The sequence below is a fragment of the Anguilla rostrata genome, chromosome 1 (assembly GCF_018555375.3).
Source record: "Anguilla rostrata isolate EN2019 chromosome 1, ASM1855537v3, whole genome shotgun sequence".
NCBI classification, from domain to species: Eukaryota; Metazoa; Chordata; class Actinopteri; order Anguilliformes; family Anguillidae; genus Anguilla; species Anguilla rostrata.
The window spans coordinates 78,588,945-78,615,570 of NC_057933.1; the positions used below are offsets into that span (position 1 = coordinate 78,588,945).

The 26,626-nt window shown below is 50.1% G+C and overlaps 1 protein-coding gene across 4 annotated transcripts in view; it reads left to right on the forward strand.

The window, feature by feature from the left end:
- The first annotated feature begins 216 nt into the window (after positions 1-216).
- The window catches only part of rock2a (rho-associated, coiled-coil containing protein kinase 2a), a 72,619-nt gene continuing 46,209 nt past the window's right edge, over positions 217-26,626 (forward strand). For 3 of the 4 annotated variants that reach the window (XM_064302781.1, XM_064302749.1, XM_064302770.1), the window contains exon 1: positions 218-1,104. In XM_064302781.1, the coding sequence (XP_064158851.1) occupies positions 1,006-1,104 (99 nt within the window). In that variant the 5' untranslated portion in view covers positions 218-1,005. Of the gene's footprint in view, positions 1,105-26,626 lie in introns of all 4 variants that reach the window. The other variant, XM_064302759.1, reaches the window with a different exon arrangement.

The window sequence follows — 26,626 nt, forward strand, 5'->3', positions numbered from 1 at the left end:
GGGAGGGGGGTAACTGTTCAAAAAAATTGCAACGCACAGTAAACGTATTAGTACAACTCTGGAACGTTACGCCAGCGTGAACCGGCGTGTGTACTTTGGTGAATGAATAAGGCCAGAGGTATTCCTGCGTGTGCAAATGATCAGTGGACTCTAGGAGAGAGAGAGAGAGAGAGAGAGAGGGAGATATACAGAGAGAGAGCGAGAGAGAGAGAGAGAGAGGAGGGTTATGGGTAAAGAAGGCTGTGTCTGCGTGTTGATGTCAGAGCAGAGGACTTGAATTGAGTATGGAGGACCGAAGAAGCTAGTTAGCCACGGCAACTGACACTGTAGAAACGAATTACAGCGACAAAAAGTTACAGTGAGGAAAAATAGCATCGAGACGCATATGTATGAACTGTTGCCGATGAGAATCGGCTGGATGTGTTTTTAGGAATACGGGATTCTTCGCTAAACATTCCCCTTTGGAGAGGATGCGGGAGGAATTTACTGTTTATTTACGGGCGAAAAGAAAAGGGTTGGATTTTGAATACTGGGGGTTGTTTGTGAACAGGAAAATTTGAAATTGAGGAGAGGCAGTCCGCAGCGCTCAAAAAGAGGAGGGGAGGGAGACGAAGAAAACGCCCTGTTGCTGAATCCCTCACAAAACATTAGGGTTAACTTTATCGCGCCATCGAAAACACCAGTCGCACAAATGGATATGGATCGGGAAGTTTAATACTTCATTGGCAAAAGGACTCTGCGTACACTAACGGGGATTGTGGAACGGTCTGCGTTTACGCATTTTTTTCCGGGATTGTTTTCCCTCGTTTCTCTCTTCGCCTGGACATAAAGCGAGTCCGAACTAATTCCTGAGGGCGGTGAATTGGAGGCGGCTTAGGCCCACGGACACTGTGTGGCAGAACAAAAAAAAAAGCTGTTTTCGAACCTCCTTCATGTGAGCTCATCTTTTAAAAAAGGGTTATCCTGAATTCTGTAAAGGAACGGACACCGATTAAACTGTTAAAAATGTCGTCCGGAGCAGAACGACGGCTTGAAAACCGGCTGAAGAAACTGGAAGCCATGATCAAAGATCCAAAGAACGCGGTAAACTTGGAAAGTTTACTGGTAAGTTAGCGGCGATATTTTTTATGAATATTTAATAAGACTGTGCTTATCTGCGCTGATGTTAGACCAGTGCAGTGGCGGCAGTCGACACATAAATTGTGCTCATCACCAAGACACATTTTCAGCAAGAAAATAATAAAATAATGAAAAAAAAAATCAACTCACGTAACCATCGTGTGTGGCGGTTTTGTAATTTACAGTAGTCTTATGGATTCTGTTATGTGTGTTACATAGCTCAGCATGTTTTCCCGTATCAGATAACGGCGCGCGTGCATCGTTCCCAATCCTTTGGAGATGATGAACACTGTAGCCTATTCTATCGCGCGAGCTGCATCAGCTGGATTGATATATAAATTCTTACATGCTGTTTTTTGCATTTAATTGACTTTGGGAGGTGCTGCGGCGTTTGGTTTCAAAACATGCCATTCTCCTGAGGCCATTTCCTTTCATCTCGCCGTTTTGTGTCGAGCAAAACTCATTTGTCTATAAAATGTCACGTGGTATACCTGTGAGTTAACTTGGCCAGGTAGCTGTCAGACAGAACATTGAGCATTGGAACGCTGCTGCACACGCACAGGCGTAATGATCTTGTCAAAGTATTGGCAGACAGAACGGTAGTCTGACAGAACTGTCACGTCAGGGCAAACAGGTTGCGCCGTACCAATAACACCGCTGACGCGCCACAGCGCTTTATACTAATACAACGTCATAGCTCAGGAATGCCAGGTTGAAGCGCGCGGGCCGATTAATGGTTTTGTACGCCATATTATCATATCTGCGGTGTCGCGTGGGAGCTTTAGCGTCTGCCGCATCCCCTGTCGGCACCGAGATGTCAGTTTTGAATTCAACTATGCATGTTTATGCACTTGGAGGAAAATGATTGAAGGCGAGTAGGCCTGCCTAGCTGTGTTGCGTTTTTACGGCGTCGGTTCGAACGCTGGGGCTCATTCCCGTGTTACGAAATGGGCCGTTTATTTTCCTGGAATGAGCGGGAGAGATCAGTGCGCTCGCGTGGGGGGGTCAGGAGCGAAGCAGAGTGGGAAGAGCGCGTGGGAGTGAGCACGTTGTGTATCCTGGACTCTTCCTCTATCATGCCATTTTTAGACTGGTGTTCTGTTGTAGCTCCCCCCCCCCACCCCCCATCCAAAATTTTAAAAAAGTGCTTAACTGAAGTGGACCGTGGAGGGCAATCCCAGCAGGGCTTCACTGGCAAGCCAGACTCTCAATCCACAGTAACAGCCCCCCCCCCACCTTTCTACCATCCATTTATGGCTGCTCCAGTTGGCTGCACAGGCTGTGCCCTCAATAATGTCTATGGTTCATCCACACCGCCCAAACTGACTTTCCACCTTTTGTTGTTATTGTTTATGTGAATCCTGGAGGGGATTTGTTTGTTTTATTTGTTTGTTTGTTTTTTGTTTTTTTTTGTCCGCCCGAAGTGAGCCTTCTTACAGAAGCAAATTCCTGTCTTCTCAGAGGAGAGGATCTGCTGCATCCCCCTGCTGCTTTCTTAAACCGCGTTTGCTCTTAACTGAGCCATGCCAAACTGTGCCAAACCATGCCAAACCGTGCTGGACCTGATGACAAGGCCCGGTGTCTGGGCTGTGATTTGATGGAATAAATGGCATAATGAATTTCTGTGGCAGAATGGGGATAGTTATTATTGACCTGCAATAAAAAATATTTTTAAAAAAGCTTCAGTTTAGAGTTCTCTAGCCTTCATTTACTGGACAAGCATAAAAAAAAAAATAGCTGCCAGTATTTTGTAGTAACCATGGTTTGAGCGGTGTGATTCTACAAGTGTGTTTTACAAGCTAACTAACCTTTCCGTCATACATTCTTAAACCTCAAGTAGTTGTCAACTGTTACAGCTGTCCTGCAGCTGCATGGCTGGAAGTGGAAGGAGGGAAGGAAGGAAGGAATGTTTGACAAAAGCACATGCAAGGCTTTACAGGGCGATTTGGGCATTTCTGTGGCCCCAAGGTGCAGCAGTTTAACGTATACAGTAGCTTCGCGTTGTGGTAATATTGACGTAAGACTCCATTTGACGCGCTCTCCTTCCCGACAGCGCTGAGTTACTGCGTCGCTGTGCTAATTGCTAGCGCTAGCGCTAGCCGTACCCCTGTCTGGGCTGTAACCAGGCTAGTGCCAATTGAGTCGCGCGACCCAGCTGACGCGTATAGTTCTTGTTCGGCTCTGTGTCAAATATAATGGGGGGGGAAAACTGTACAGCCTCCCCCCCCCCCCCCCTTCATCACCAACCCCCCCTGCCCCCCCAACCAAATTTTAGAGTGGGCCTTTGTTCCTGCTTTGTCAGGGAAAAACGCTATGTGCTGACTAGTACTTTGTACCGTAGGGCTATTTTTGTTTTTCCACTTCATTACCTTTATTACCTCTTTACCTGCCCCCACACAGAGATTTGACAGGAAATCCTCCCCAAAGAAATTATTTAGGTGGAGGGGAAAAGCCTTTTTATTGTTGTGTTTTTAAGGGGTTGCTTTTGTTCCCCTGGATTGGGCTGTACCCTGGTGTGGCCCATGTTTTGGAGGTTTGCGGGTTTACCTCCAGTGCTGGTGGACTCTGGTTTTCTCTCTTTTCTTTCCCAACATGAAGAGAGAATGAGCCACAGGTGTTCAGATTCTCAGTTTTTTAATTAAAATTTTTTTTTTTTTTAACAGGCCAAATCAAAAATCAAATCAAAATCAATTGATATAGCACATTTCACAAACAATTGCCACAGTGTGCTTCACAGACAACCCTGGCCTAACCCCGCCCCCCCGCGCCCCCCCAGGAGCAAAAGCCTAAGGCAACAGTGGCAAGAAAGAACCACTGGGGGGGGGTGGTTAAACCTACACTCCTCTGGTCGAGTGTAGGTTTAATTGACCCAAACACGGTCTGTCAGTCAATGGCCTGGCTTTCTAGTCAGTCCATAACTTACTTTGTCAGTTAAGGGGTGGAGTCTGTCCAGTCACTAGGGCCTTGAGCTGCCCTCTGTTTCTGGGTATGTGGGTGTCGGTTGGTGGGGGGGTTGGAGCCTTATCCCAATCTCATGGGGAAGCCCCACAGATAAACTCTCTCCACTGTTGGGCCTAGCTAGAATATGCCCAGGCCCAAACTTTCCTCCTTTTCTTCCTCCAAAAGCTCAATTGGGGCTGTGAGTAGGCCCAAATCTGTGCCTGAGGCACTCCTCCCAAGACCAGCGTGCTGCTTGTCACGATTCTCCCGATTTGTATCTCCCAAATGGGGCAACATGCGTGGTTGTGGGTTTGAACGATGTTACCATGGCTACGTCACTGGAGGTTCAGAGTTCAGTTGCTACTTTTTTCATAGCATCTAGGGAGACAGTGGTGGTTTTTTTTTACTCCTGTGCATAGTTTTTGGCCTAAAATGGCAACAAGTGTTTTTATTTTTTATTTTATTTTTTTAATGTTTTGGAAGCCTTCAGAATTTAGTGTAATGTCAGCTTTGATGGGCTTTTCTGGAAAATAAATAAAAGGCTTAAAATGAAACTCAAACCCATTTACTCTGAACTAATAATGTCCAGCTAAAATAAGCCTCATTCCCCCAAGACTGTGTTTCACAAAAGCAGGATTACTGAGTTAGCTGGCTAACTGCACTGAGTAAAACCCTGTATCACAAAGCAGGATTACTGAGTTAGCTGGCTAACTGCACTGAGTAAAACCCTGTATCACAAAGCAGGATTACTGAGTTAGCTGGCTAACTGCACTGAGTAAAACCCTGTATCACAAAGCAGGATTACTGAGTTAGCTGGCTAACTGCACTGAGTAAAACCCTGTATCACGAAGCAGGATTACTGAGTTAGCTGGGTAACTACACTGAGTAAAACTCAGATCCCACCCAAATCTGGAACATGGACTGAAGTAAAAAAGAGCTTTTCCGCGTTTTACTCTGCACAGTTATCTAGCTATCTCAGTAATCCTGCTTCATGAAATACCCCCCTCGGATTACTGAGTTGGCTGGGTAACTGCACTGACTAAAACCCAGAACCCTCTCAAATCTGGAACATGGACTGAAGTTAAAAAAAAAGAAGCTTTTCCATGTTTTACTCGGCACAGTTATCCAGCCATCTCAGTAATTTTCCTTCATGAAATACCCCCCCGGGCCTCTGCGCTCACAGATGGCCTGGAGTTAATCAAGTCTGAGGAACATCGAATTTGTGAATTTGTGCAGAGTCATGAGGTCAGGGGGATATATCGTGAGTGTAATCTGTGCATAATGTGATCTGCAGCTGGGCCTTCATACTTGCGTCCTGGGTACAGTTCTCACATTGTGTTTTGAGTCATGGGGCCCCCCATTCACATATTTTCTCTGCTACTGGAAGTATGAAATGGCTGCTTTCCAAAATGCACATTTGGCGTGCATCACAACAGCGCCTGGTCTGCGCTCGACAAAAACAGCGGTCTGTGCTAAAAATATACAGGAAATATGTAATTTTATTATGTTTCTCTCACCAAGGAGACTGTTCCACAAAATATATAACTCATATTCAGGGCTGCATTTTGTATTGTAATAATTTATTGTGCCCTCCTGCTCTGCTGGCTGATGTTAAAGTGGGGGGGGGGGGGTGCCAGGTAGCTAACGCGGTTAAAGTTTGTGAGAGCACCAAGGTCTCGGACCGAATCTGGCCCATGCCAGTGCCGACTGTGGCCTCCAGCCCAAGGGGTACATGGGCGGGGTTCAGTCAGGTTGGGATAGCGGCGTTCGTTGCTCGCGCGTCCCCCTGTTGGCCAGTCCGAGCGCCTGCGTCTTGCTTTCTAGTCAAGGTATGATTGGGTCTCCTCCGCCCCTGCGCTGTGTGCACGCGGCTTGCGGCTGCGGTGTGAAAAGAAGCATCTGGGCTAACGTCGCGCATTTCGGAGGAACACCACGAGGTGCCTTCGTTCTCCCGAGCTGGCAGCCGGGAGATTGTGAGCCTCGCTTGTGCATGCATATGTTGGGCATTTCCGAACTTGGGTGAGATTGGAGATGCCAGTTCCTCCCCCCACAAAAAAAAGTGTAAATGCATATTTATATTTGTGGCGGAAATGTAGTATAAAATGGGTAAGGAACCAGTTTTGTCACCCGTAATTCCTGGGTAGGACACTGCCGTTGTACCCTTCAGCAAGGCACTTAACCTGCATTGCTTCAGTATACGTCCAGCTGTATAAATGGATACAATGTAAAATGCTATGTAAAAAGTTGTGTAAGTCGCTCTGGATAAGAGCGTCTCCTAAATGCCTGTAATGTAATGTAACGGTTTTTGGAGCTGAAATTATTTCGCCTAACGATGTCACCTGTCGGTTTTGTTGGTGAAATCCACATTTGAGTTGCTCGCCTGTACTGAGACGGCAGTTGTCATTTTTCTCTCTGCCATGACGGCCACGCAGGTCTGTCTCTCTCTCGAGTTTAAAAGCGTTTTCTTACGGGTAAATCCGCCACGCCCCCCTTACTGCATTTTCTTAATGCCTTCGGGGCTCCCAGTAAGTTCAAAAGAAGATTCCAGTTTTGGGGCTTTTTGAGAGCTAAGTCGGCTGCCGCTCTAGGGCGTAGATGTTTTTGTCAGAGCCTCGCGTAAGCGCGTCGGTAATGATGTGGTTGGCGTGCCGCGCGGACCAACGTTAATTGCCGGGTTGCCGTCGCCATTACGGCTCGTTCGCGCGTTCCTTGTTTCATAAAGACGTGTGTTTATATTGGAAACTGCCTCGCGTCGTCGCTGTTATACATCTGTACACCTTTTGTGAACGGTTTGGGATGTCGTGGGAATGCTTTAACTGGGTCTGTTTTTGCGTTGACGTTCACGGTCTCTCCCTGTGCGTTTGAATGGGCTTGGCCCTCTCATGCATTTTTCATGACGTGTGATGTTGGCGCATGTACATGCTGTCCGTGTCACTCATTATTAAGCTGCTGGTGGAAGTTTCAATAATTAATAGCGTTCAAAAGATGCTGATTGGCGTTTGCTTTGGTCTAGAAAACCATGTTCTTTTCTTTAACCCGTCTGACAATAGACTGTGTTTCGCTCTGCTCCATGGCGTTAGCTTTGTCCGTTCAGATAAATTCATTTGGTCAAGTAGCACATTTTACAGAGAAATCGCCACAGGATGCTTCACAGTTTACCCCAACCTGAGTTTGCCCCTCAAAGGAAACCAGAGGCAACAGTGGCAAGGAAAAACCTCCCTGGATGGCTTTTAGGAAGCAACTTTGTGAGGAACCAGTTGGTTTCTTAAGTTGAATACTGTATGCATCGTGTTTTTACCAGTAAAATTTAGTCTGACTTTTTTTGATCTAACGTTTCTAAGTTCTTTGGTCATTCCTGACTGTTGCTTGCTGTGCTTATCTGAGTAAGAAATTGCACAAGCCCAAATTGGTATGAGGCACAGTCATCGCATATAATTTTTTTCTGCGTCAAATTCCAGCGGTGGCTAAGTTACTTTTCCAGCTTGTGTTTGTGAACAAAGAAAATGCAGCATTTTCTGTTGCTGTATGTTTGAAAGTATAGTCAGGGGTCTAGTGCTGGTTCTTTTATAAAACATATGTTTAAATAGAATTGGTGTAGTTGACTGCATCAATGTACAGTACATGTGTGATTTATATGTAATAATAATTTTGAAGCTTCAGACAGTTATTAATTTAGTCAAGCTGTAGGGTACAAAAGGAAATTTTATTTTTATTGGGCATGAAAAAAATGAAAATAATGTTGGACAGACACAGAGTTTGAAGTTTGGGTAGCTTCTCTGTGTTGTGTGGGGTTGTGAAACAGGATGTGTGCATGCAATATCCCTGTGTTGAAACCAGGCTGCATTGTGCCAGTCCACCAATCACAGAATCTTCAGCATATAGCCCCCACCAATGACAGAAGCTTCAGCACGTAACCCACCAATCGCAGAAGCTTCAGCACATAACCCACCAATCACAGAATATTCAACATATAGCCCACCAATCACAGAATCTTCTGCACATAGCCCACCAATCACAGAATCTTCAGCTCATAGCCCACCAATCGCAGAAGCTTCAGCGTATAGCCCACCAATCACAGAAGCTTCAGCACATAGCCCACCAATCGCAGAAGCTTCAGCACATAACCCACCAATTCACCTCTCCACTTTTGTCTGAGGTAGTGGAATTCCCACCCCCCCTTATTAAGTCACTCCCCATTGGTGCAGGCCGGGCCCTGTGGTTGCAGGTTCGAGCCTTGGGCGGGTCAGTAGCCGAAAGTGCCCTGGAGTGGGGACTCTTGCCCTGGGCCTGTCGGGGGGGGGGGGGGGGGGGGATAGTGGGTTTAAGTGGGCCGACTTTCGTTTGACTACCGTCGCTTCAGCACCTGGCCTGCAGGTGAGCATGCAGGTGGTGCAGTAGACACTTCACAGGTGGGGATCCCGAGAGGGTTGAGGGGTGTGGGTGTTAAAATTCCTGTAATGGAGCATGAAGAGGGAAAACCTGTTGCTCAGCCTTGATATAAACCTTCTGATAACCTGAATAGCTTCATGGCAGTCGTCCGTGCGGACAGGCATGCTGAGTAGACAGTGGGGCGGTATTTGTGTGCCAGTGCAGAGCGCCTCAGATTTAGGGTACTATTTCTGCAGACGGGACCGGGGCAGCTTGATCGGTAAGCCGCCTGGCGGTCCCCGTTGATGAAAGGATTAACGGGATTGGTCGGCTGCGACGCGCGGGCCAGCCAGTCAGCCGCTGGGCTCGGCGAGTGTGGCGTTTCTCCCGCAGGAAGTCGGGTTTAGCGAGCGGAGGCCGGTGTGTCAGCCTGCGTGTGTGCTTGTGTCTGTCTGTGTCTTTGTGTGTGCATGTGTGTGTTTGTGTCTGTGTGTGTGTGTGTTTGTGTCTGTGTGTGTCTGTCTGTGTCTTTGTGTGTGCCTGTGTGTCTGTGGGCATGTCTGTGTACGTGTCTGTGTGTGCGCGTGCGTGCCTGTGTGCGTGCATGCGTGGGCGTGTGTGTGTTTGTCCCTCTGTTTGTCTCTGTGTGCGTCTGTGTGTGTATCTGGGTGTGCCTGTGTGCGTGTTCCTGTATCTGTGTGTGTGTGTGTGCGAGTGAGTCAGGAGAGTGGGAGTGCATAGTCCGGTCACGTTCTGATATACTTATGGGGACGCTTTACTGAGGACACTGGGGTGCTGCTGGGACGGGGCGGGGCGGGACGGGACAGGACGGGACAGCGGGTATTCTGCCTTGTCGGTGAAACGGGACGCCCCCTCATCCAGGTGCACAGGTGCCAGTGTGGGAGAGTGTGCTTGCTTCCTCATTTTTTTTAGTTGTCAATCAGGCCCAGTTTAGAGGTTCTCCTGAGGGTGCTGTAGTTTCTTTCAGTTTATTAGTCTGAGACTTCAGGGCACCAAGCCAAGTGTCCCTCCTAGATTTTATAAATCTTAAGGGTTCTGCATGTCTGAAAGTGTGGGTTCTTATGTGCGGACTGTCATCTGATTGAAGTGCTGGAGGGTTGGAGGTCACATGTCAGGTGACAGATGTGTGCGTGTGTTTGTGTGTACCTGTGCATGCGTGTGTGTGTGTGTGTGTGTGTGTGTGTGTGTGTGTGTGTGTGTGTGTGTGTGTGTGTGTGTGTGTGTGTGTGTGTGTGTGTGTGTGTGTGCGCGTGTGCACGTTTGTGTGTACCTGTGCGTGTGTGTGTGTGTGTTTGTGTATGTATGGATGTGTGCGTACGTGTGTATGCGTACGCGTGTGGGTAAGTGTTCATTTGTTTGCGCATTTGTGTGTCTGTGTGTGTGCGTACGCGCGTAAGTGTGTGCGCGTGCGTTTGTGCGTATGTGCGTGGGTGCGTGCATGCCTGTGTGTGTGTGTGTATGTGTGTGTGTGTGCGTGGATGCAGGCTGCATGTCCAGGCTTGGCTGTGTCTTCATGCTGGAATGCTGCTGGTCTGTTTGGGCCCCCCAGCGGTGGCTGAAGGTGGCGACTCTCGCCTCTATTAAAATTCCTCTGTCGCTTCGCATCTGGGCCTCGCCAAACTCCAAACACCCTCCCAGAGAGCGGGGGGAAGTGTCCGCTCTACCGCCATACCTCACCTCTTCCCCCGAAAACAGATTGGACTCTGTGACCCACCAACCCGTCACATTCATACGAGCCCAGACCCCAGAACCGAGAGACCAGCACCGAGCGGCGTGTCCCAGGAAAGCTGCACCGTGTCAGATAAACCCCGCCCTCAGTGTCTGCAGACCTCACGAGTATTTGTGAGGTCTGCAGACCTATTATAGCTATTCTACCTCATTTTCCCCTTCACTTCCTGCTTGGAGTGCCTGAGGGGTGATGTCACTACTTGTCACTGCTGGGGTTTCTCATATACAGTACACCATGTCCAGAAATGGGGGTTAAAATAAAGGATTCATTTATTTCCTGATTGACTCTTACGGTTTGCATTTTAAGAGAGAATCCCTGGGAATGTATGTTCTAGAACAACGAGTCGTTTTTTGAAAATTTGGAGCCCCTTCGCGTGTTGCCCCTACGCTGCAGCCGGTCTGCGATGCCCTCGTCGTCAGGGCGACGTCTCGGTAACGGAGTTGTTGGCGGTAACGGGCTGAGCCCTGACCCCGCCCCACTTCCTGCCTCCACAATCGGAACCCGCGCCGGCGAGAGAGAGAAATGATGTCATGCCCTCTCCTCCGCCCTCCCGGCGGATCCCGGCCACAAACAGCGCTGACTGAGGGCAGGGACGCTGGCAGCTGCTGTATTTTAGAGGTGTGTGTGTGTGTGTGTGTGTGAGTGTGAGTGTGAGTGTGAGTGTGAGTGTGAGTGTGAGTGTGTGTGTGTGTGTGTGTGTGTGTGTGTGTGTGTGTGTGTGTGTGTGTGTGTGTGTGTGTGTGTGTGTGTGTGTGTGTGTGTGTGTGTGTGTGTTTGTTTGTGTGTGTGTGTGTGTTGTTTTTTTTTCGGGGTTCTCTCCCCCCCATGGTCTGCTTGTGAGCGATAACATCTTGGGACACACCCTGCAGGCCTCAGGAATTCGCCTGCCCCTCACCAGAGGGGAGAGGGGTACTGCGATGGGTCCCAATTGAGCCCTCTCTCTCCCCCCCCATCTCCCTCTCTCCCTCTCTCTCCCCCATCTCTCTCTCTCTCTCTCTCTCTCTCTCTCTCTCTCTCTCTCTCTCTCTCGAGCCCGATTGTTTATGAGCTCTTTAATTCCTCGTTTCTGGAACGACAGATTGTGTTAGAGTACATTACTGTTGGGAGGGGAAGTCCCTTCATATTAGAGGAGAGAGGTATTAACTCTAGAGTCACTGCTGAGAGAGAGAAAGAGAGCGATGAGCAGAGCTTTTCCCGAGATGAAGAATCTGGCTCGATCGATTTCTGCTTCGCAGACCGCACTGCTTAAGCTGTGCAAAGGGCTTTTAATAATATAATGCAGTGCCTTTTTTATGGACCGGAGGTTTGACTGTCTCCTGCGAACAGCTGACCTTTCTTTCCTTCTTTCCTGTTCTGTCTCTTCCTTTTTTTTCTTCTCCATCTCACCCTCCTCCTCCTCCTCCTCCTCCTCCTCTTTTTGTGTTCTGGAGCTCATGAGGAGGTTTGAAATGGGTAAATAAAGTGCAGCCGGTAGTTGTGAGAATAAGTCCCCTTTAGGTAAGAGCTGCGCGTGGAGAAACTCGGGTGATTCATATCAGTGTGCTGTGCAGGCTGTGCTCTGTGCAGGTTGTGTTCTGTTCAGGCTGTGTTCTGTGCAGGTTGTGCTGTGCAGGCTATGCTCTGTGCAGGCTTTGCTGGATGCAGGCTATGCTCTGTGCAGGCTTTGCTGGATGCAGGCTATGCTCTGTGCAGGCTTTGCTGGATGCGAGCTGTGCTCTGTGCAGGCTTTGCTGGATGCAGGCTGTGCTCTGTGCAGGCTTTGCTGGATGCAGGCTATGCTCTGTGCAGGCTATGCTGGATGCAGGCTATGCTCTGTATAGGCTTTGCGGAGTGTGGCACAGTGGGTAAGGAACTGCGCTTGTAACCGAAAGGTCGCAGGTTCGATTCCCGGGTAAGGACACTGCCGTTGTACCCTTGAGCAAGGTACTTAACCTGCATTGCTTCAGTATATATCCAGCTGTATAAATGGATACAATGTAAAGTGCTATGTAAAAAGTTGTGTAAGTCGCTCTGGATAAGAGCGTCTGCTAAATGCCTGTTATGTAATGTAATGTAATGCAGGCTATGCTCTGTATAGGCTTTGCTGGATGTAGGCTGTGCTCTGTGCAGGCTTTGCTGGATGCAGGCTATGCTCTGTATAGGCGTTGCTGGATGCAGGTTGTGCTCTGTATAGGCTTTGCTGGATGCAGGCTATGCTCTGTGCAGGCTTTGCTGGATGCAGGCTATGCTCTGTGTAGGCTATGCTCTGTATAGGCTTTGCTGGATGCAGGCTATGCTCTGTATAGGCTTTGCTGGATGCAGGCTATGCTCTGTGCAGGCTTTGCTGGATGCAGGCTGTGCTCTGTGCAGGCTTTGCTGGATGCAGGCTGTGCTCTGTGCAGGCTTTGCTGGATGCAGGCTGTGCTCTGTGCAGGCTTTGCTGGATGCAGGCTGTGCTCTGTGCAGGCTTTGCTGGATGCAGGCTATGCTCTGTGCAGGCTTTGCTGGATGCAGGCTATGCTCTGTATAGGCTTTGCTGGATGCAGGCTATGCTCTGTATAGGCTTTGCTGGATGCAGGCTGTGCTCTGTATAGGCTTTGCTGGATGCAGGCTGTGCTCTGCAGGCTATGCTGGATGCAGGCTACGCTCTGTGCAGGCTTTGCTGGATGCAGGCTATGCTCTGTGCAGGCTTTGCTGGATGCAGGCTGTGCTCTGTGCAGGCTTTGCTGGATGCAGGCTGTGCTCTGTGCAGGCTTTGCTGGATGCAGGCTATGCTCTGTGCAGGCTTTGCTGGATGCAGGCTATGCTCTGTGCAGGCTATGCTCTGTATAGGCTTTGCTGGATGCAGGCTGTGCTCTGTATAGGCTTTGCTGGATGCAGGCTGTGCTCTGTGCAGGCTTTGCTGGATGCAGGCTGTGCTCTGTGCAGGCTATGCTGGATGCAGGCTACGCTCTGTGCAGGCTATGCTGGATGCAGGCTACGCTCTGTGCAGGCTTTGCTGGATGCAGGCTATGCTCTGCAGGCTTTGCTATGCAGGCTGTGCTCTGTGCAGGCTTTGCTATGCAGGCTGTGCTCTGTGCAGGCCTGCCTTGCTCCTGGATGGTTGTCTCTTGGCGTGACTCACTTCTGCATCTTGTCTTATTTTCATATCTTTTGAATGTGGGTGGTGATGTGTTTGTGGAGGGGGGGGGGGGGGGTGACCCAGGTTTTGTGTTGTTATTTAAGGGGGGGGGGGGGGGGGTGCAGTTGCGACACAATGCAGGCCTTCATGGGCGGGTGAGCTTCCACTGAAGTAATGTCCATGGGCCAGTGAAAACAAGGCATTGTGGGTAAATCCGTCACTCTGCTTTGCTTCAGCGATCGTCCTCCTACGCGTACTCCCTGCGTGCACACCTCCCCCAAACACATACACACACACGCACACTCACACACCTGCATAAGCACACACACGCACACACGCTCAGGAGGAGGAGGAGGCAGTGACAAGTTAACACTCGAGCCGTGGTCATGCATTCCACTTTGTGTGTGTTTGTTTGTGTGTGATAGAATGAGAGATACCTTCTGTGTGTATGTGTGTGCGTGCGTGCGTGCTTGTGTGTGTGTGCGTCTGTGTTTGTTCTTGTTTATGTGTGTGTATATCAGGGGCCTATGAATAAACAGGGACTCCAGCTCTCTAGCTGCCTCTCTGGGGGGGTAGGGGGGGAAGGGTTGGGGGGGTTGCAGCACTCCGGTGGTCAGGGGCTCAGAGCTGGCTGGTGAAATTCCATCACCCCAGGAGAGCCGCTGTGCACACGAGCAGCGCAGAGCGGAGCAGCCCGGAGCAGCCCAGAGTAGCCCAGAGCAGCCTGGAGCAGCGCAATGAGACACACTGCACTACAGCACCAATTCTAACTCTTCCTGCAGCACCAACGGGAGCAGTGCAGTATCGCAAGAATCTTCTCTCCATCTGGGCTTAGAGGACTTAATCCTCCTGTAAGTGTGTGTGTGTGCACGCGCCTGTGTGTGTGTGTGTGTTTGTGTGTTGGAGATCAGCTGCAGCCAGCAGGAAGTTGTGTGGAATTAGCCTCTGAATTAAGGCCCATTAAAATCTCCCAATACTCTAATTTTGGTTCTTTTGTGTTATATTTTCCCCTCAGGTTTGCTTGTTTTAACACAGCTTTCTTTCTCAGGCTTCCCTGATTGGGTGAAAACTGTAGCATGCAAGACGTGCTAACTAACACCGTATTTGTAGTGTCCAAGAACGTGTTGTATGCATAAACTGTGCATGAAAGTGCGCTGTTACCTGTGTAATAGTGGTAGTTGTGAGGCTGTGCGGTCAATGTTAGCACTCGGAGTCCCACGAAATTGGCCTGCGCTCCCTGTGCACTAAACGGCTTTCCTGCTTGCTTGATGCCCAGACTCGTTGTTGTTGTTTTTATATGGTGGAGCTGCAGCAGGGTGAGTTCTGTGCCAGCGGAGAGGGGTCTGTGCTCTTTGTGGGGACGGAAGAGGGTGTGGTGTGTGTGTGTGTGTGTGGGGGGGGGGAGGGGGGGTCACTGCTCCATCCTGCTCGGGCAGTACTGCTGCATCTTGATTGGTCATTGCTGCTGCGTCTTGATTGGTCATTACTGCTCCCTCCTGGCTGGTCAGTACAGCTACGTCCTGATTGGTCTGTACTGTTCCCTCTTGGTTGGTCAGTGCTGCTGACTCCGGGTGCTTTAAGGTTAATAAACCGCTGGATCACGCTGTCCAGCAATACGAGTGCTTTCTTAGCATTTGAACTTTAAATAGAGTGGCAGTGTGTGGCTCTGTTGTGTGCTGGACACAGTGGTCAGTTGTGCTGGTGTGAGAAGCTTTCTGCAGACAGAGTGAGAGAGAGAGAGCAGTCTAAGAATCTGAAATGCAAAGAGGTGACGGCGGTGTTTGGAGCACTTGTTTATTGGGGATGCCTTTATGACAGGCGTACTTCTCACCCTGTCTCTCACCACTTCCGCTAAAATGAATAGCGCATTCAGTGCGTTAGATGGGAAAAGTACGATAACGTGAATTTGAGTGAAACTGTTCAGCACAAACGGTTTAGAAATAGTCCTAACGGCTCATGGGAAATTACAATGAAAACAAACGCAATTTAATAAGTGAGTCAACAGACTGAAATGGACTGGACAGAGTCGACAGAAAAAGTTTCTAGAACTTTCTCTCTTTAAATTTTTTTTTGTTTTGTTTTCTATTGGCTTGCTTCTGAGCCTAGTCTCCAGACTCCAGCTCCGGCGTCAGAAAGTGGACGTGTTTGTAAAGCGGGAATATCGAAGCAGCGCCCTTTGACCTCTGCTCAGGTTTGCCCATGTAAACATAGCTCGCTGCAGCCGGCGAAGTTCTGAGTCATCTCTGACTCGTATTGCGTCCGTGCTTCGCTTTCTGTTTATTTAGTGACGTATTTGTTCTCCGGGGAAACCGCCTCGCCACAAATCCGTGCTGTAGCGACAGCGCTAATGGAGCCGCGTCCGTATTTAATTATTTTTAATTAACCGGCCTTGTGCTTTTTCTTGAATTAACCGCGCGTGGCTGCGTTTTCCCCGGTGTGCATTATTAGCCTCGCGGCTAGCGGTCATACCACAAGCACAACCCCATGCAGGTTTTAATCCATACTCTATTCCACACAGAATTCAGCCACATCGAAAAGGAATCCATTTGAACTTGAATTTAACGTTTTTTATATCCTTCGTTTGAGTGCATTGTGGTGACAATGATTAAGCTATAGGTTTATGCAGGTCTTATTGATTGTGTGCATTGAGTTTATATTGTGGTTGTTTTATAACAAAACATAACAATGACGAGAACAGACCATTCAGTCCAACGATGTTTGCCGTTTTCTTGACTAAATTGTACCTAGTGCTCTCGTCACATACAGGCTAGATAGTATCTAACACCTTAACAAAATCTCCAGAATTTCTGCCTCTACTACATGACCTGGCAGGCTATGTCAAGCAGTGACTATGTGTTTTATTTGTCCCGTATACTCTTTGTAAGACGTCACAATTTGCGCATTATCCTCATGTACAAAGCCGCTCTCGGTTTCAACCTGCGCTACGTGTAGAATGTCAGTTATGGCACTGCACTGCTGCGTGTACTATGCAGTGACACGTGCGAGACACACCCCAAGAAACGGCTTTGATTCTAGCTTCAGGTTGCACACAAAGCAGCGGGTGAACGTAGCATTAGCCCAGTGGTCTCCAACCCTGGTCCTGGAGAGCTACAGGGTCTGCCGGTTTTCATAGTGACTCGGCACTTCATGAATCAATTAGAGCAGTTGATCACACAGTTAACTCAACTCACCCGGTGTCTTGGGTCTCAATTGGGTGCTGATTTTAAGGTGAAAACAAAAACCGGCAGACCCTGTAGCTGTCCAGGACCAGAGTTGGAGACCACTGCTTTAGCCCATGAACAGTGTTCCCAGGCCCAGCGTGTGCGTGTACGTGCAACATCGCTGAAGCTCCAAACTTTGACAACCTAGTAGAAGCTTGATGCATACCATAAAGCACACAATAAAATGCATTTAAAAAAAGCCATAAACTGTATGTAAAATGCCATAAAAACCAGAGTGCATACCTGAGATGGCATTCTGAGGGTGGAGGTGGGGGTTGGGGTTGGGGTTGGGGTGGAGGGGCAGTGGGTGGGGTGGTGGAGACAGAATGCCCAGTGCTGTGGAGGTGCCGTGCGGTGTAAAAGCAGGCATTCTCTCACTTTTGGGGTGATGTTACGGCTTGGCTGGGGGCCCGTGACGTGCGCTTGGGGGGGGGGGGGTTTGGGAGAAACGCTTCCGTATAAGGCAGTGTGTCTGACTCTGCGGCTTTGCGGGTTTCCTAATAACCTTCAGCCTCTCCTCCTCCTCCTCCTCCCCCCCCCCCCCCCCCCCCCGCCCTCTCAGTTCTGCTACGCCAGGGCCTCGGCTAGCAGGCAACGCTCCCGCAACGTTGGGAGAACCTTGCGTTTGCACCTGGGACTTTCGGCAGATCTGTTTAACTGATCGAGCTCCTCAGAAAAGCTAGTCGATGCTCTGGCACCCCCCCTCCCAACCAACCCCCCCAGAGCTCATATCATGGAGCTCTGTAGCGCTTCAGTGCCACATTACGTCACTTTGTATTGTATTACATTACATTACATTACAGTGCGTGCATTTAGCTGGGCCTCTTGTCCGGGGCGAGTTGCAGCATCGCAGAACTTGAGCGTGTAGACCTGAGCGGATTTGTGTGAGCGCTAGCAGCTAGCGGCTAACGGCGCACTCAGGCCAGTGAGCTAAGCGCGCTAAGTCACCGCAACTGTAAATGCAAGTTAAACTGCACCAACCTGTCGCTCTCATCCAGGCCGACTTGCGTAGCTTTGCATTGTACAGCTGGATGTATACAAACGCTCAGCGCAACCAGGGTACACCAGCGGTGTCCAGTCTAGGAATTCAACCTGCAGCCTTTAGATAACGAGCACAACTAAGGTACACCGGCAGTGTCCAATCTAGGAACTGAACCTGCAACCTTTAGGTAACACGCACAACTAAGGTACACCAGCAGTGTCCAGTCTAGGAATTGAACGTGCAACCATTAGGTAATTGGCACAACCGAGGTACACCAGCTGTGTCCAGTTTAGGAATTGAACCTGCAACCTTTAGTTAACGAGCACAACTAAGGTACACCGGCAGTGTCCAGTCTAGGAATTGAACCTGCAACCATTAGGTAATTAGCACAACTGAGGTACACCAGCAGTGTCCAGTCTAGGAATTGAACCTGCAACCATTAGGTAATTAGCACATCTGAGGTAAACCAGCAGTGTTCAGTTTAGGAATTGAACCTGCAACCATTAGGTAACGAGCACCATTTCTCAGCCATTGTACTGGATGAGGCTGGCTTGTCCTGTGTAGAGGAGACCCAGGAAGCACCCAGTCCACTGCTGCCTTGCACATTCGACCACTAGCCCTGCGGTTTACTCTGTTGCTCCTGGCACTGTGCGACTGTGGTTCATGTGCCCCCGGCTCGTTACAGGTGTGCCCGTTCTGCTGTCCTTAGCAGGGCACCCCCCCCCCCCCCCATGGACGACCTCTCGGGGGACCTCTATTGCTGTTTCTGAGGACCGTGGCATTGCGGTTTCGGCACCGTCAACCTCTCTCTCTGTTGGGGAAACTTCACCCTGGTCCAGGAATGGTCAACCACTGTGGTTGCGCACGGTCCACGTTTATAGCGTAGAGGGCCTGAGAAGTGCTTCAGCGTGTCCAGAACCCTCAGAGTACAGAGGAAGTGTTTGGGTGATTCAGCATGCAGCACACTTCCTCTTTACTTTCAGCATGCGGGGGCTGGGGTAGTGTAATGGTTAGTGAACTGGTCGTCTTGTGCACTTGCGCCCTTGAGCAGTGTACTTGGCAGTAAGTGTCCATCTGTATAAAGGGGCGCTATGTAGAAAATGCAGAAGCTGCGTGTGAGAAAGCTGGGCTGAGAGAGCGTCTTGTTAAAGGCCTGTGATGTGGCATGCCTGCAGGCTCTGCGGTCTGTTCGCAGTCGCTGTGTTGGTATGCAGCGTGGTGGGGCTGGTGGTTTTCCCCGCTTGCTTTCCACAGCTCAGTTGTGGGTCAGCCATTGCCCTGTACTGGGGGGTTGGGGGGGGGGGGGGGGTTGGGGGGGGTGGTGTGGAGTAAGCTGTCAGTCTCCCGCTACTGCTACTTGTTCGTTAGAGCGCAGTACTGTAGTGTGTACCCATAGCAACCAGAGAGGCCACACCCTCTCAAAAGTGCACATTGACTTTAAGAAATGCCCATCTAAATTCAGGTTTCTACTTCAGACCTTCATGCACCTCCTCACCTACAGATCTCCCCTCCAGTAGAAATGCACTTCCTGTCCCGCTGATCTCCCCTGCAGTAGTAATGCACTTCCTGCTCCACAGATTTCCCCTGCAGTAGAAATGCACTTCCTGTCTCACAGGTCTCACCTGCAGTAGAATGCACTTCCTGTCTCATAGATCTCCCCTGCAGTAGAAATGCACTTCCTGTCTCACAGGTCTCACCTGCAGTAGAATGCACTTCCTGTCTCATAGATCTTCCCCGCAGTAGAAAAAGCGCTTCCTGTCTCACAGATCTCCCCTGCAGTAGAAATGCACTACCTGTCCCACACATCTTACCCACAGTAGAAATGCACTTCCTGTCCCACAGATGATCTCCCCTGCAGTAGAAATGCGCTTTTTATCCTACAGATGTCTCCTGCATTTGAAAGGTTGTTTCTGCATATCCTCTGGTCCCCTGCAGGCATTGTACTCCTGTACAGCCGTCGGTGTCGACACGTTTTTTTCGTGACAGAACAGAGCTCTACATCCACTAATTAGGAGGCATTACATCACGCATGCCTACGGCTGTAACTGTGCTGCAGATGAACTGTACCTTCAGAGAGAGAGAGACAGAGGGCTGATCTTTGCCAGAAACATGCCACAGGCCAGCGATAGAGACACAGCACAGACACAGGTCCCCGATACAGACACAGCACGATCACAGGGAACCGATAGAGACACAGGACAGACACAGGGAACCTGTAGAGACACAGGGAACCGATAGAGACACAGGACAGACACAGGGAACCTGTAGAGACACTGGGGACCGATAGAGACACAGGACAGACACAGGGCACCTGAAGAGATACAGGGCACTGATAGGTACACAGCACAGACACAGGGCACCTGTAGAGACACAGGGCACTGATAGAGACCCAGCACAGACACAGTGCACCAGTGGAGACACATGGGTTGGGGGTTTATCTGTGTTAGTGGTATTTCAGTGCTCTGTGATGTGTGTAACTATGGCTCTTTAAATACAGTGTTTCTGTACAGCACGTTTCTGAGTGTATGAACACTGGCAGGATCTGACCGGGTCAGAGTGGAGACAGGCCAGGCTTTCACATGAAAAGGTGTGTGTGTGTGTGTGTGTGTGCGTGCGTGCGTGCGTGCGTGCGTGCGTGTGTGTGCGTGTGTGTGCGTGCGTGCGTGCGTGCGCGTGTGTGAGTGTGTGCGTGCGTGTGTGTGCGTGTGTGTGCATGCGTGTGTGTGTGTGTGCGCGTGTGTGTGTGTGTGCGCGTGCGTGTGTGTGCATGTGTGTGTGTGTGTGCGTGCGTGCGTGGTGCGTGCTGTGGTGCGTGCGTGCATGCGTGCGCGTGTGTGTGTGTGTGTGCGTGCGTGTGTGCGCGTGTGTGTGCGCGTGTGTGGTGTGCGCGTGTGTGTGTGTGCGTGTGCGCGCGTGCGTGCGTGCGCGCGTGTGTGTGCGTGTGTTTGTGCGCGTGTGTGTGTGCGAGTGTGTGCGTGTGCGTGCGCGTGTGCGTGCGTGTGTGTGTGTGTGTGTGCGCGTGTGCGTGTGCGTGCGCGTGTGTGTGTGCGTGCGTGTGTGCGTGTACGTGCGTGCGTGTGTGTGTGTGCGTGCGTGTGTGCGTGTACGTGCGTGCGTGTGTGTGTGCGCGTGTGTGTGTTTGAGGGTGAGTCAGGCTGTATTTATAGCCCACAGTGCATTGGGAGGAGGGAGCGTTAGCGGTAGCGTTAGCAGACGTGAAGACAGGCTGTGGTTTAGGCTTTTGTTCTTATGTCTGCCTCATTACTCACCCCCCCACCCCTCTCACCCCCTCTGTCACACCCCTCCCCTGCCCACCTCCCCAGCCCCCGGGCCTTCTGTCACACCCCCCTGTGCTCTCTCACACTCCTGTTCAGAGCCCCTGCTCCATCGCTGTGTAGGCGTCTGACAGCTCCTGCTGTCCATTGACAATTCAGACTGAAGCTGGAGCTCTCCCACTCACAGCATATCTGAGCGACTGTATGACATCTCTGCTCTCCATTTAACACAGCTGTGTGGTGTCTCTGCTTCGTGCTCAGCTGTGCAGTCTCCCCACTTTGCGTTTATCTGCGCAGCTGTGCAGTCTCCCCACTTTGCGTTTAGCCGTGCAGCTGTGTAGTATCTCTGCTTTGGGTTTAGCTGTGCAGCTGTGTGGTATCTCTGCTTTGGGTTTAGCTGTGCAGCTGTGAAGTCTCTCCACTTTGCATTTAGCCGTGCAGCTGTGCAGTCTCTCCACTTTGCGTTTATCTGCGCAGCTATGTGGTATCTCTGCTCATGGTTTTATCTGCACAGCTGTGTGGTATCCCTGCTCATGTTTTTATCTGCACAGCTGTGTGGTATCCCTGCTCATGGTTTTATCTGCACAGCTGTGTGGTATCCCTGCTCATGTTTTTATCTGCGCAGCTGTGTGGTCTCCCTCCTCGCTCCTGCCTCATTCTGCAGGGCTGATTCCCCTTCCTGTTTTCTGCCGTGCGCACTGTGCTCTGTTATCCACCTGTGTGCAAGCTCACCTGTGTTCTGCGGCTGTGCTGCGTTCCCTGTGGTCAGGTCCAGCCCACTGTGGTCATCGTCAGGTCGTAGCATTCTGGTCGTATTTAACCGGTCAGACTCTCTCTGTCCCTGTGTGTTCTGCGGAGGAGTCGGGCCTTCTGTAGTGTTCTGCGGCCATTTTGTGTTCACTGCCAGCATATCTTTCTGAAACTGAAGGTATGAGCATTCAGATCATTTAGCACAGTGCATCCTACGGGAGGTTCCCAAACTCTGGGGTGTTTGGGTGCTGGGGTGCCCCTGTTTGTTTAGGTGCAAGGGGTACCCCTGTCTGTTTGGATGCTGGGGTACCCCTGTCTGTTTGGGTCCTGGGGGGTACCCCTGTCTGTTTGGGTCCTGGGGGGTACCCCTGTCTGTTTTGGTGCTGAGGGGTACCCCTGTCTGTTTGGGTACTGGGGGGTACCCCTGTCTGTTTGGGTGCTGGGGGGTACCCCTGTCTGTTTGGGTCCTGGGGGTACCCCTGTCTGTTTGGTCTGGGGTACCCTGTCTGTTTTGGTGCTGAGGGGTACCCCTGTCTGTTTGGGTACTGGGGGGTACCCCTGTCTGTTTGGGTGCTGGGGGGTACCCCTGTCTGTTTTGGTGCTGGGGGGTACCCCTGTCTGTTCTGCTTTTTCTTCCACCTTGGGCCCAATTCCTGAAGTATAACGAACTGCTAATTGCCTTTTAATTAGACTCTTTAGCATCTGCTGAGGGGACGGCTTCCCCTCTTAATGCCAAATTAATGACCAGACACTCAGGTTGCAAATAAGCAATATTGCGTGATTATTCATTGAGGGCTTTCAATCATACAGATCCTTCCTCAGACAGCAAGTGTTCTCGTTTTCTGTAATGTGCAGTGCAGATGTTCCCTTTTTGAAGGAGGTCGCATTTTTAACCGGTTCACTCACTGACCTACAGGTGACGTCGGTGAAGGAGGTGCTGAAAGTCTGGACTTTGAAACTAACAGTTTGTGGAGAATCTTGAGCAGGGCCGTCCAGTCTAATCCCAAAACAGCTGGTGCGGGTGCATTTTTTTGTTTAAACGCGGCACTCCGACACCAGAATCTGCTAGTTTAAAAATGCTCTTTAATCAAGACCTTGTAGAGCAGCGTTTCCCAACATTTTTCCTTCCGCGGTACACTTTCCAAATTTACAGAATCTCATGGCACACCACACCGACAGAAAAAAACCACGAGCGATGTACTGACGTTGATGTGACGTGCCAACAGTAGGCCTAAATATTCTTTTGGGGTTTTAGTTAAGCGATATGCATATTAATGACATTTATTTTGGCTTTTGTGAATGGGATTTTTTTCATTTAAGTTTTTTAAAAATTAATTTTAACATAAAACATTTTTTTTAAGGATTTATCGCACGGCACACCTGACCTTGCCTGACGGCACACTGGTTGGGAAACGCTGGTGTAGAGTAATCGAATCAGTTGTCTTCGTACTGGGCTAAAACAACCACCCACGCCCACACCAGCGTGTTTCGGGTTCTACACCCCTGATATTGACTTCAGATTCAATCGAATTAGCATGCAGCCGACGCTGCTTCCTGTAAATGCCTCGCTGAACGGCCTAAGTTGAGGGGCGTAAATGTTATGTTGCGAAATCCAATCAAGATTTTGGTTGAGAGTGAAAAGCGGCGAAGGAGCGGTCCCCCCAGAGTGTGCTGTGGGAGATCTGGTGTCTGGGAATACACTCCAGTCCTGGACTGCGTGTGTGTGTCTGTGTCTGTCTGTGTGTGTGTGTGTGTGTGTGTGTGTGTGTCTGTGTTTGTGTCTGTGTCTGTGTGTGTGTGTCTGTCTGTGTGTGTCTGTGTCTGTCTGCACGTGCGTGTCTGTGTGTGTGTGTCTGTGTCTGTCTGTGTCTGTCTGCATGTGCATGTCTGTGTGTGTGTGTGTGTCTGTGTGTGTGTGTCTGTGTCTGTCTGTGTGCGTGTCTGCGTGTCTGTGTGTGTGTGTGTGTCTGTGTCTGTCTGCGTGTGCGTGTCTGTGTGTCTGTGTCTGTGTGCTTGGCAGAACGATCAGTGAGCCGCTCAGCTATGACTCAGTTGTTGCCGGGCAGTTTGGCTGTCAGCTCAGCGTTGGCTCGGTTCTGCCGTTTGGAGCAGGAGTGCAGGCTGGGTGCATGTGCGGAGAACGGGTTCAGTGTCCTCAAATTCAGCCGAGATTCTGGAGATGTGAGATTTGCAGTACCGATGCCTGTGCTAACATAGGAGAATCAACCTTAGTGTAATACTGTACGCACGCGGACACTCGCAGACACACACGTACACACGCACTTACACGCACACTCACATGCACACGCACACACATGCACGCACACATACACGTGCACACACACGCACGCACACGAATACACACACAAATACACACACACATTAACGCACGCGCACTCACTCGCGCACACACAAACACTCAGTTACTCCCTCTCATGAATCACTGTAAGTGGGCCTCTTGTTCTGGCCTCTTTGTGCCTGAAAGTGCAGCGGTATTAAGAACGAGACACGAGAGAGAAAACGGCTCATGGACGTGTTTATTTTTCATCTCCATGGTGATTAGAGCGAAGGGGTGCTTTCCCTGCCAATCTCACTGCGTTCCAAATCCCCCCCCAAAATATTTTTTAAAAAATGAATTTGGCTGTGGGGCTGAATATATCCAATTCCCACCTTCGTTTTTGAAGGTCCAGTTTCTGTTTGAAGCCGTGTTCGTGCAAGAATCCCCTCTGTCGATTCGGGAGGGCGAAGACATCCACGGGGGCCCTTCCGAAATGCGCGGGGTCTCCAGCTGCTTCTTTTCACACCCCAGCCCACAGCCAAGCTCACACAGGGTAGAGTCAAAGGAAGACCTTACATATGTGACTTTGGCATGCAGTCCACGGGGACCCATTCGATTGGGTGGGTGGGGTGGGGGGGGTGGGCGGTAGGGGTGGGGCACTACAGGGCGATGAAAGGCAGGCACCTAACCAGCTGAAATGTCCCACACCCTGGGCGAAGCAGTTGCTAATTAGCTACGCATCGCCCCATGGGGCTACTGGCTGCTGTCAGCACTGGCACGGTCTGAATTTCAGTCTGAGATGGGGAACCCACCATTTTTAAATTGCTCAAAAGCTGCCTTTATTCCTGGCTTACACACAGAATCCAGTCCACCTGCATGTGTCCAATCCCAAGCCCTGACAGAGTCAGCCCATTGCAGGTGACCAATCAGAGAGTCAGGTTCACATTCTTACCATCAAAAGTTCTTTTTTCGTCTACATGGATATTCTGAAATGGGCGTGGTCGAGGGCAGCACTGTGGGAGTGGATGTTCTCATTGTTCACGTTTCTCCATGAATATTCATGAACTAGGCTATAACATAGCATTCTAACACCTTTGAGAATGGGCATCTCAACCCCAAATCCTACATGGCCTCTACGGCCTGTACTGATTTTCAGTGTGCTTTAGCACCTGTGTGTGTAATCAATCCACACGCCCATTTGCTACAGGAACTTTTGCTACAGAATTCTGCCCACGCTGCGGCCCTCCAGGCCTGGAGTTCCAGCCCTTTGTTTTCAGAATGTGGAAGCGGTGGATATAGAAGCAGATCGTCAGGTTAGACCAGAATCTGTGGCATGGAACCCTTTTCCTTTCATCTCGCCTCATTGGTGGTTTGGGTTAGCCTCCGGGCCAATGACTGCGCGGTGTGAATTGATCATGGGTGAATTGCCAGCCTTTGTATCGCTGGGGCACGGAATGTATAAAACATAAAGCCAGAGGAATCCGCCAGGCACAGAGGACAGGAACTGCTTTTTAAACTTCAGTAACTACTTCCTGGCTGTTATTGTTGTTAGAACACCAGTCATACAGGGAGCATGATACACCCACACTGTTCAGCAGGGGTTAGCTCAACTCCACTTCAGTTAATACAAGAAATTCATTAAAATTCAGTTAATAAATTGGGGGGGGGGGGGGGGGGCGGCAATATTTTTCAACCAAACTTAATTTCGGTTAATTTCTCACGTGAGCTGAATGGAAGTGGAGACACAGGCTCCTGCAGTCTCCTGCTTTTCTCTGACGCACTGCCAGCCGTGTGTGTGTGTGTGTGTGTGTGTGTGTGTGCGCTTTAGCCATGGTGACTGGCTGTTGGCGTAAGCCGGTTTAAATACGACGCAGCGTTCCGTTTCCGGTTCCAGCCTCCCCGTCGGCGAAGATTACGCCGCGGTGGTTATAGAACAAACTTATTTTGTCGTCGCCTGGACTCGACCAGCGAGGAACTGAAGATACTGCGTTGTGAAGGAAACCAGCTGTCGCCCCCCCCCCCCCCCTTCCCCTGCCTGCCAATGCAGTGGAGACCCGCCTCCAGGACAGGAATGCTGGGAAAATGAACGCTCGTCAGAGCTCCCGTCTAAACGAGCAACTACGAAGAATAAATTAAACGCGATAAATGACTCTTTTTTGTGTTCATCTAACTTGCAAATGCAGGATAACCACTCCAGATGAATATTTTTAACCCCATTATATTGGACATGCTCCATAACTGCGACTGTTTGACGGGTTCTGTGTGCTGATAGGCCAGCGAATGAAAGATGGGCGTTTGTGATTGGTCACTCTTTAACGGTTGCCGTGTGAGGGTCGGCGACGCCTCGCTCTCGTGAGAGGCAGCCTTCCTTAAACCTGCGGTGCCTGCGTGTGGGCGGGCAGGAGAGAGTCCGGAACGATCTGCGGCGAGCAACCATGGCAACGCTCGAATTTGCTGGTATAGATGGCTTTTAAAAATGGGGGGTTTTCAACCTTTTTCTGACTCGGGGACCCCCACACGATCTCAGAGGCGTCCTGGGGTCCCCGCCCTGCACACACTCGTGCACACACACACACACACATACGTGAATAAAAGTGCACACACATGCAGACACACCTGTATATGTGGACAAACAATGACGCACACACACACACACATACGTGAATAAAAGTGCACACACATGCAGACACACCTGTATATGTGGACAAACAATGCACAACACAATCGTGAATAAAATCACACATGCAGACACACCTTAGTGGACAAAAGCCAACACCATTACATTAGTGCTTTAAGACTTGCTGTACATTTGCACTGGTTTTGTGTTTTTAGCTTGTAGTGTT